This window comes from Aethalodelphis obliquidens, unplaced genomic scaffold (genome assembly GCF_003676395.1).
Source record: "Aethalodelphis obliquidens isolate GAN/ISIS:26980383/991018 unplaced genomic scaffold, ASM367639v1 scaffold7, whole genome shotgun sequence".
Classification (NCBI taxonomy): Eukaryota; Metazoa; Chordata; class Mammalia; order Artiodactyla; family Delphinidae; genus Aethalodelphis; species Aethalodelphis obliquidens.
The window spans coordinates 43,441,419-43,452,044 of NW_020837951.1; the positions used below are offsets into that span (position 1 = coordinate 43,441,419).

A 10,626-nucleotide genomic window follows, 5' to 3' on the forward strand; every position below is an offset into this window, starting at 1 on the left:
TGGCACATGAGCTTAGTTGCTCCACGGCATGTGGGATCTTCCCAGACCAGGGATCGAACCCGTGTGCCCTGCATTGGCAGGTGGATTCTCAACCACTGCGCCACTGGGGAAGCGCCCCCTTGGTGTTTTAATTTGTAATTCCCTGATGACATATGATGTTGAATGTCTTTTCATTCATGTACTTGCCATCTTTATATATTCTTTGGTGAGATGTCTATCCAGACCATTTGCCCATTTTTTAAATTGGGTTGTTTATTTTCTTATTGTTGAGTGTTAAGAGTTCTTTAGATTCATTTTTTTTATTGTTTACTTATGGTGGTGAGGCAGGAGATAGACGGGCTCCAGACTAGACATTTACAACAGCCTCCTGTTCAGGCTTCCTGAGGTGAGAAGATGGGCTCCACGCCGGACATTCATTACTGTAAGGCCAACTGGCCCGAGGCAGGGGAACGCAATCAGATTCACAGGTTGCATCAGACCGAAACTCTCCGGACCACCCAGTTCCAGAAACTGACCTGGAGACTTTCTGGACCATCCAGTTCCAGGAACAGACCTGGGGACTTTCCACCGCCCAGCCTTCCCGCCTTTCGAGGGGCGGGACTGACGGTCCCAGGACTGATGCGACCGGCACCAGATATTGCCACGATACCCGAAAAGACCACCAAATAAGGAATACCCTGCGCCCTCCCGGATTCGCCACACCCCTTTCCCTTCTTCCCCTATAAATTCTGCCCAAACCCTTGTCCGGGCGCGACTTCTCTGGCCCCTTTTTTCTCGGACCAGTGAACCTCACCCGGGAGCGCTCTCTAATTAAGCTCACTTGAAGCTTTCCTCTGTTTCGCGGTGCCGTTTGTTAAGATCCGACCTTACAATTACCAGCCCCTTGTTCACATTGCCTGAGGCAAGAGACAAACGGGCTCTGGACTACATATTTATGACCGGACTCCTGTCTATATTTCAAGATCTGCACTTAAATGTAAGAAACAACAACAGGAATAGTGTAGATAACTGGTCATTTGGACACTTTTATGGCAGGGACAGAGAGGGGCTAAACCCTGTTAAAAGATCGAGAGGTCATACATTTCCCATCCTTGGGGCAAGGGAAACATTGCACATGCACAGAAAGCCTCCTTGGGGGTCAAAAGGGAGGGGGCACCAGTCCATAATATGTGATGCTAAGGCCATTCCATAGACCTCTGGGCTGGAATCTATCGTGGAAAAAAGTTGCGCATGCATGTCTGGGAGGGTCCTAGGGCAGGTCAGGTGTGGAAACAGAAACCAGATAATTGGCCAAAGGTAAAGACCGGGAAGAACTGCCCAATATAGATGACTTAACCGCCTCTTTACTGCTCTCCTCCTCATTACGGGGACGCCCACACCCTTTCTATCTGATATGCATCTCTGCCTTGCATCTATCTTAACTAAACAAACTGTTTCTCTGTGTGCTCTCCCACTTGTTGTTGTGCTATGTCTCTAATAATAAACTTGTACCTGTTTTTACAGTTTTTGCCTCTGTGAGAAATGCATTTTCCACTGGGGGCAAGAGCCAGGGGGTCTGGTGGCCAGGATTCCTGGTTTTCATCCAGGCTACACAGGTTCAATTCCTGGGCAGGGAATTAAGAACTCGCTTCACGCCACCACCCACTGCTGCCTCTCCGAGATCAGGGTAGGGTGGTGGGGCTCTGATTAGATTAGTATATAAAGTACTTGAGGGGAGTCCTTAGAGATGAAACCCAGAATGGCAAATTGAAGGGGACCCTTGGAGGGCTATTTTATTCTGTAGTACCAAGGGAGCCACTGAGGGCTATTGAGCAGCAATGGAAAGGAGTCAGGCTTCTGCGTTTCATATCCTGCACTGATTACACAGTGTTTATGCATAGTAATTGACATGTCAACGCAGTTAAAAAAAACTGGAGCCCAAATGCTCCATCTTAGAAATTCTCCAAGTCTCCCTTTCCCTCTTTATAAATTGCGGTTAATGCTTTCCTCCAAAGCTGATAATGAGGATTACATGAAAGAGTGTGTGAAGTACTTACTATCATCTCATTTAATTCTTAAGACCACTCCTCATTTGTCCCCCATGACCCATTTAATTATTTTACCTCATTTAACTGTCACACCTCCTTGTAATGTTGGAGGAGTAGACCCACCACGTATTCTTTTTCCCAGGCTCTCATCTCCAGGGTTTTATTTGGTGTATCATGGATAAGGATGTTCCTGCTGTTGCCGCTGCTACTGAATTTTTTACAACAGGCCAGGCAATTTGTTAAGTGCAGTAGATACAATATCTCACTCAAACCCCACAAAATTATTGATATGCCCATTTAGTTCACAGGGTACCTTGCCCAAGATCACCCAGCAATTAAATGAGGCAAGGCCTGCAACCAAACCCTGGCTTATCTAGCTCTAGCACCTGTGCACTTAACCATTAACTATACCAAATGCCTTTTATTGAGGACTGCTCTCTCTAGCAGTTTTCCAAGCACTCTGTCAGGACTTCATTGGCCTATTTATAGCATAGAATGCTACGGTATCAGGTTTCCCAATAGGTCTCCCCCACTAAGCTGAGTCTCCTGAGGGCCAAGACCTTGTCTTAGACACCTTTGTTCCCCCAACACCTTGCATTGTGCTTGGCACATGCTGGGCTCAATTCATTCTTCCTGCAGATACTTTCGGAGAGTTTGCTATGAGCCAGGCGCTAATTAGGGAAATAACACAGTCTTACCAACAAAGACCCTGCCAACTAAAAAATTACCCACAACCTAAACGTTGAGAGTTATGTTTTATTCAGCAGGAATTTTTAGGACTTCAAGCCCGGGAGGCAGCATCTCAAAGTAACCCTGAGAGAACAGCTCCGGGGAGGCAATGGGGGAAGCCAGGTTATATAGAAGTTTTACAACAAAGGGCAGGTAGTCCAAACGACAAAAGATTATTGTTAATTAAAGAAAACCAGGTAACCCAAGCTAAGGAATTTAGTAGCTTTCTATGTATGGGAAGATGCAAGAATCTGGGCTTATTGAAATCATTCCTTTGATGTGCACCTCACTTATCTGGGGCCAGTATCCTGTGTTTTCACATCCTGAGTTTCCTCAGGGCTCACCAGCTCATACTGGAGGGCTACATCGCTAATGACTGTGACATCCTTCGTTTACCGTTATGACTGGAAATATTCCATTTCTCAACCCCTTTGGTACCAATAGAGAGAGAACATAATTTGAACACTGGGTAAGCACTATTAGAGTTAAGGTAAAAGGATAATGACTGCAAAGGCTGGATAGAATTTCACACACATTTGTAGAGAAAGGCAAAAGAGAATTAAAACTTCTTTCTCAAGAACAAGACAAGAGGATAGATCTTGTGAGTGACCCTGGAACTATTTCCCGAGGTAATGTTCACAGTTCCAAGGGTCAGAAGGCCCACAAATTTACATTGCAGTAGAGATCAAGTCTTACATCAAGTTTATTAAGTTCTCAGGGAGACCGGAAAATAGAGGGAGGGTAGGCAGCCGCTTCCCTGCTCAAAAAAATTGCATCACTGTAACCTTCCACTAGTCACTGGGATTGCAGCGTTACAGACCAGGACCCGCTCCCCTGGAGCTTACATACTGATACAACTTCAGACCATGGTCAAGTGGTCTGGGGGAGAGGAGGTCCACTTCCCGTAGCTAGTCGTGAAAAGCTTCTATGAAGAGGTGGAATTTTGGAGGTTTAATAAATCTTTAAAAAGCGAATGAATGATGAATGACGAGCAACCTAGCAGTTGTCAAGGAGCTAAAGAACGTCTCTTCTCGGCATCAGGATCATAATGAAAAGGAAAAAGGGGAAAGAAACACTTCGGAGTGTCTGAGAATGAGGACAGTGCTTTCACAGGCCCCAGGCTGAAAAACGCGCCCCCAACTCGGTTTCCACCGCCCGGGAAGACTGAACTACCAAGGAAAAAACGGACACCTCCCAGGCTACGTTGGAGGCAGGGCTACGGCGGGGGCGGGGCTAAATTGGGGGCGGGGCTACGGAAGCCGTACGAGCGCCGGGGCGCTCGGCCTGGGCAGAGTACGTAAGCCCGTGGCGCTCGGTGGGCTGGGGGGCCGTCCCAAGCCACCCCGCTCCGCTCCCCGCCCACAGCCGCACTTCCGCCGTCGCCGGCGTTCCGGAGTCCAGACGCAGCGTCTGAGTCGCCCGGCACCTTCTGTCAGTGGCGTGAGCGTCTCGCTGTGGCGTGTCGTCCGCGCTGCTCGGCCAGTGGTACGCCCGTGCGCTCGCCCGGCCGGCCGGCCTGCGGAGCTCCCGCCCGCGTCCCCCGGCTGGTCTGGGGCGTCCGGGCACCGCCTCGACGGCGGCTCCGCCGGACGCGCGTTCTGGACCGCAGCCCCCACCCCGAGCGGACGGCGTCATGAGGCACCTGCCGTACTTCTGCCGCGGCCAGGTGGTGCGGGGCTTCGGTCGCGGCTCCAAGCAGCTGGGCATCCGTACAGGTGAGCGCGGGAGGGCGCGGAGCCCCCACCCACGCTGGGCCGGATCACCTGAGAGCGAGGACGTCAGCCGGGGGGCTCCGGGCCGGGTGGTGGGGCTACGGGCAGAGGTGACGTTCCCGTCCTCCCCGCCCCCGCTTTGTTGAGGCTGATGACCTTTGGTCGGACCGATGGAGCGCGTCCTTGCCCGTGGCTCCGAATTCACCGGCTTGGGGGGTGGTGAGGGCAGGAAGCCGGAGCTGAGTTTCGGGAGCCCTCTTTCCCGCCTCCCTATCCAGCCGTGATAAATCCGCCAAACGTGGCGCGCGTCTTTCTCTTTAGAAAATGTAATGTGGGCCCGATAGGCTAAATTCTCAAGCCAGCTGTAAGGTTTTCGTTCTTTAAATACGTTAGTAGGTTGTGTCCAAATGATGACACAGGCAGATGAATGAGAACCAGCTATCTTTTTTGGTCTGCATTAGTTTTAGTAGTCAGGTCCTGAAGGTATGCTTAATTTTTCCTTAAAAATACATTCCAGGGCTGCACCTAGACCTATTAAAGCAGTCTTTGAGCTTGGGACCTAGTATGTATATTTCGAAAATAGAAATCTTTTCAAGAGACGCTGAAGACCTTTAAGAAGGACCAGGGCTAAAAAAAACCCCAGCTCTTCCTGTACCTGTTTTCTTCTACTGTGAGAGTTTACGATTTTTGGTACACTTACTATAACCTGGTAACTTATACATATATAATCTGGTACCTTTTTTCCTAACCAATCTGTACGAAGAGGAGAAAGAAATCCTAGCCAGAGTATGAAATGATGGGATTAATAATTGTAGTTAGAGTCCTAGGAATCTTGTGAGGGTAATGATTTAGACTAGCCTTACATGTGAATTTTCTAAATATTGACTATGAAACGCTAAATATTAGCATATTTTCTTCTGTTGTTTAGCTAACTTTCCTGAACAAGTAGTAGATAATCTTCCAGCTGATGTATCCACTGGCATATATTATGGTTGGGCCAGTGTTGGAAGTGGAGACGTCCATAAGATGGTGGTGAGCATAGGATGGAACCCGTACTACAAGAATACAAAAAAGTCCATGGTAAGAATTAATAATTGTATTTCACTCTGTAAACAGAGAATGGGATGATGATTTAGAGTAATACACAGATAGAACTCATCAGTGGTGATCACAACATAATCCAAATATGAGAATTTACTTGACAGGTTTAAAAGTGAAGAGTTTAGTTACTAATTGAATGGAATAACTTTTCCATCCTTTTCACTTTCAAGATTATTTGTGTCTTTGGATCTAAAGTGAGTCTCTTATAAAGGGGGTATAGTTGGATCTTGTGTGTTTGAACCATTCTGCTAATCTCTGCCTTTTGATTGGAGAGTTTAATCCATTTACATTTAAAGTAATTACTGATAAGGAGAGACTTCTGATGTTTTGCTATTTGTTTTTTGTATGCTTTATAGCTTTTTTGTCAGTTCCTCCATTACTGCCTTTTTTGTTTAGTTGACTTTTTTTTGTAGTGACACATTTTGATTTCTTTCTTATTTCCTTTTGTGTATTTTCTTTGTGGTTACCATGGGGACTGCATTTAACATCCTAAAGTTATAAAAATCTATTTTGAATTTATATGAACTTAATAGTATACCAAAACTCACAAATTACATCATTGTGTACCCAATAACATAGATTAATAAATTTTTATGCATTTATCTTTTAAATCATGGAGAAAATAGAAAGTGGAATCACAAGCCAAAACTACAATAATTAATTTTTATAACTGCCCATGTGTTTACCTTTACTAGAAATAAAAGTGAAATAAAGTTGAGTTCACCAGTTAATGTAGGTCATTTACTCTAATTATTTGGTCACCCTGTTAAGGTAGAACTGCTTACGCTGTGGATGGTGCTTTCTGATAAAATTGCAAGGTGATGCTTTTTTTCCTCTTTTTTTTTTTTGGCTGTACGTGGGCCTCTTGCCGTTGTGGCCTCGCCCGTTGCGGAGCACAGGCTCCGGACGCGCAGGCTCAGCGGCCATGGCTCACGGGCCCAGCCGCTCCGCGGCATGTGGGATCTTCCTGGACCGGGGCACGAACTCGTGTCCCCTGCATTGGAAGGCAGACTGTCAACCACTGCGCCACCAGGGAAGCCCTTTTTCCTCTTTTTAAACCCCTTTGAGAGTATACATAATTCTTCTGTTCTTAAGAACAGAAGACCTACACAGCTGAAGTGCTTAATCTGCTAGATGTGGCTGAATCTTTGGGTCAGCTCAAGTATGTGGCACAAACGGTTATAGTTGATCTAAATTTCATCCTCTTTGAAGAGTTTATAGAAAAGTGCTGGTATAAGCAATAGAAGTGGCCCAGAACTACTTAACGTTGTGCTCAGTGTTCCTCTTATTTTTCAGGATTAAGGCTGTGTTGGAATAGATAAAGAAAATAATCGATGAAAGAAGGCAAAATATTTTTCTCTGGAATGAGAGAGGGAATGAAGGGGAGGGGAGGCTATCCCATGACTACTTTTTCCTTATTAGCTACTCAGATAACAGAACTCTTACTATAGAGCCAGTTAAGGAGTGCCTTGGAGGTCCTTCCATAGTTAGGAGAAACTCAGTTTTCCATTGGTAGGAGGTTCATACTTTTTAGAGTTTTTCTTTTTTCTTTTCTTTGCTGATAACAGACATACATGATGTACCTGTTCAAGTCTTTATCCCTTTAAAAAAAATTGGATTGTCTGTCTTACTTAAAGAAGTTCTTAATATATTCTGGATCCAGTTCTTTTGTTGGAACTATGTATGACAAATGCCTTCTTCCACTGTGTTGCCTTTTTTTTTTTAATTCGCTTAATGGAATGGTATCTTTTGAAGAAGAGTTTCTTCGCTCATTCCCTCTGCTGTATTTGCTCAGTTTTTTCACCTTGATAAGACTCTTAATTACCTTGGTGCATGTTAGCTTTTTCTAAAAACAGCAAATCACACCAGATTTGTGGGATAGCATTTACCTTACTCAGTTATAATGGTACAAGGTCGAGAACAGGAGCAATGGAAGAATTCAGGAAATACTGCACTTAGATTTTAACCTGTCTTTAAAATTTTAAGGAGGGTTGATTGTTTCATTTAAATTACCTCACCATAAAGATAAATTCAATTTTAACATCTCTTGACTGTAGGAAACTCATATCATGCATACTTTCAAAGAGGACTTCTATGGGGAAATTCTCAACGTGGCCATTGTTGGCTACCTCAGACCAGAAAAGAACTTTGATTCTTTAGGTAAGTTCTTATTTAGATCTTCTTAAAATATTACTGCAGCTACTCTGCTGCTTCTCCTAATAGTAATCATGGCTAGACAGATAATATTTGAGCATTTAATATGCTAGGCACCGCTTTAAGAGCCTTACATGAATCAACTCACTTTATCCCCACAACACCCACATGAGGAATTATTTTGCTGATTTTGCAGATGAGGAAATTGGCACAGAGAGGTTAAGTAATTTGTCCGGGGTAGCATAGTAAGTGATGGAGCGTAGATTCAAACCCAGCAGGCTGGCTCTCTCTCCAACAGTATGAAGTTAATGAAATCCTTATTTCCTTTTCATATTTTAAGGAACCAGTAAGAGTTAATACTGTGATGAATAATGGATGCTTAGCGGTAGTTGAAGTGTAAGAAGCAGTAAATCGGAACATTTAAGACATGTCAAGAATCTTAGTGTAGTGTAATAGTTTTAATTCTAATGTAGAGTTTCTTTTACAAGTGTAAATATTGAAGAGAATTGATAGTATTTGTTTCTTCCATTTAGTATATGCCATGTACCTTTCTGCCAATGCCTTTCTCTAAGTAATTGCAAGAAGATTAGGGACATCTTTTGTGTACTATTGACTTTTACTTAAGTCTAGAAGAAAGGATGGAACAGACATTATTGGGCATCTACCCTGTGCCAGGAACACTGCCAGCCTATGAGATTTTAGGAGAAGCTGAACAAAGGAGTAGTAAAAAAGCACAGCAGCAGATTTTCATTATCTTTACCTGGTATATTCTCTCCACAGAGTCACTCATTTCAGCAATTCAAGGTGATATTGAGGAAGCTAAGAAACGACTAGATTTACCAGAACATTTGAAACTCAAAGAACACGATTTCTTCCAGGTTCCTAAAAGCAAAATAATGAATGGCCACTGAAGGAAAAGCATCTTATTTATTCATTCACTGTTTTCTAATATATTACTGCTCATAACTCTACAGTCTCATCCTGGTTATATTTTAAAAATCAAACATTTTCCTACAGCTGTGAATTAAACAGTACAATGTAGTTACCATATTATGTTCCAACTGTTCAATTAAACCCATCGTGTTACAGTACTAAAAAGGTTCATTTTAAAAATCAAGATTCTTTTTAATGTAATATGTTGATTAAAATGTACCACTAGAAAGGTCTTAAGTGTTTTATAATGGAAATGAAATATATATAAATATGGGGAACAGGCAAGTCAGTGGTTTGAGATGAGAACTATTAATTCTCATGGTAAAATTCTAGCATGCATGTACCTGTATAGCATGCTCTGCTAATCAGAAGGCTCATAAAAATAACTATATTAAGCAGAGGTTTGACAGTTTATTACAAACCTAAAGGGAAAAATCCAGAATTCATAATTTTGATATTTTGTGCATTTATATATTATTATAGACATGAAGACTTGTGAAATTTCACTTTAGTTAGTCATTTCCTTTAAGGGCTCAAATCATTGTACTGTGTTCCATTTTTGTTACAGCTGCCTCAGTTCTAATTGGTCTAGACTCTCTCCCTATTATTTTTTTGTTTTTCTTTTAAAACCGTGAAATGAGTGTTTTTCGAATCTCTAGTTCTCATTTTTGTGTTGTGTAACACGTCTCTCTTTTTAAGAGTAGATATTCTTCAACATTTTTCTTAACCTTTGTTTCCTGTAAATAATTCTCAGTGTCAGTTCTTCCATTTAGAATATCCAACTTTACGTTTACAAAATGTAGAGTTTCATCTGCGTCTGTATCTGCCGTCCCATCGCTTCACTATATGAACAGTGATTAAGTGCATATCTCTTGCATTTTAGAGAAAACACCCAAGTGTTCATCTGTAGGTTTCCTCAGAGTTTAAACGAACACCTAGCATTTCATTTATATATACCAGTTTCTTAAACAACATAAAATACTTGTTTCCTCCCCTAGGGAAACAATTTAAGACCCAACTAAACAATGAAATACAAAGCTATTTGTTTTTAATGTGACTGTATGTTCCTGAGCAAATGCCGACTGTTGTAGTTGTGTGTGCACAATGTAATTTAAGGCTAGAGTGCTATCTAGAAGATAAATTTTAAAGATAACTCATTATAAAACCATTTTCCCCTAATCTGCATAAATGAGGACTGATTTTAACAAAACTGTTTATATAATATTTAGAAGAATATCTAAAGCTGATGTCGGAGAAGGGGGAAGCAGGAATAAATTCAGTTGGATTGTTTTGACTTTTTGGTATATGAATTTATGGCAAACAGTGTAGTATGTGTCTTTTTCATTTCTTCTTTAAAGAAATACTTAGAAAATGTAATTTAATGTTAGAAATCCTATACTTGAAAGAAGCCTCAATTATCAGTGGTTCTGTGAAACAAAATTAAAAACTAACATGGAAAGTGTAAAAAAGATTTGTGTGTGAGTAGCTTGCGACTGATTGTGTCCTCATTAAATGTGAAAATTCTTTGATATTGTCACCTTACATTTTGTTAAGTAACTATTGCTTTTGAAAAGCCTATAGTGTGTGGTTTAGGAGTTAGTTAACAGTGTCTACATTTTTTTAAGTTTTATATATAAAGTATTTATTATAAGAAATTGCAGTAGGGCCATTTTCAATTAGTGTTTTCAGGCCTTGAAATAAATCTTGACCAAGGGATGTTTCTTCTTTTTTTGTGTCAGTTTGAATCTTTTGATTTGTCTATATAAATTCCTGATTGGTTGGTTGATGGTTACTGGTTACTGTAAGGTGTGTTAGAGGCCCTGAATAGTGAGTTACAGGCAGCAGCTACAGGGAGAACCTGGCCAGCAGCGGTGGTTCTACAAACAGAGGCCTTTCCTTTAACGGCCCTTGTAGGTTAGGTCTGAGTACCGTTCCATAACCCCTGCTCCAAAACAGCGTTTTGTAACCCT

The 10,626-nt window shown here is 42.2% G+C and overlaps 1 protein-coding gene across 1 annotated transcript; it reads left to right on the plus strand.

Moving 5' to 3' along the window:
- Window positions 1-4,041: 4,041 nt before the first annotated feature.
- Window positions 4,042-10,372, plus strand: RFK (riboflavin kinase). The gene is made up of 4 exons (XM_027105663.1): window positions 4,042-4,471; window positions 5,397-5,548; window positions 7,627-7,729; window positions 8,504-10,372. The coding sequence occupies exons 1-4, from the start codon at window positions 4,390-4,392 to the stop codon at window positions 8,632-8,634; spliced, it is 468 nt and encodes a 155-aa protein (XP_026961464.1). The 5' UTR covers window positions 4,042-4,389; the 3' UTR covers window positions 8,635-10,372.
- The last annotated feature ends 254 nt before the right edge of the window (window positions 10,373-10,626 follow it).

Bases quoted from the DNA above. Each gene is read 5' to 3' on its own strand.
- RFK (XM_027105663.1), top strand. From the start codon at position 4,390: ATGAGGCACCTGCCGTACTTCTGCCGCGGCCAGGTGGTGCGGGGCTTC. The intron at 4,472-5,396 runs GTGAGCGCGGGA...TCTGTTGTTTAG, and splicing joins GCAGCTGGGCATCCGTACAG to CTAACTTTCCTGAACAAGTA. The intron at 5,549-7,626 runs GTAAGAATTAAT...TCTTGACTGTAG, and splicing joins AGAATACAAAAAAGTCCATG to GAAACTCATATCATGCATAC.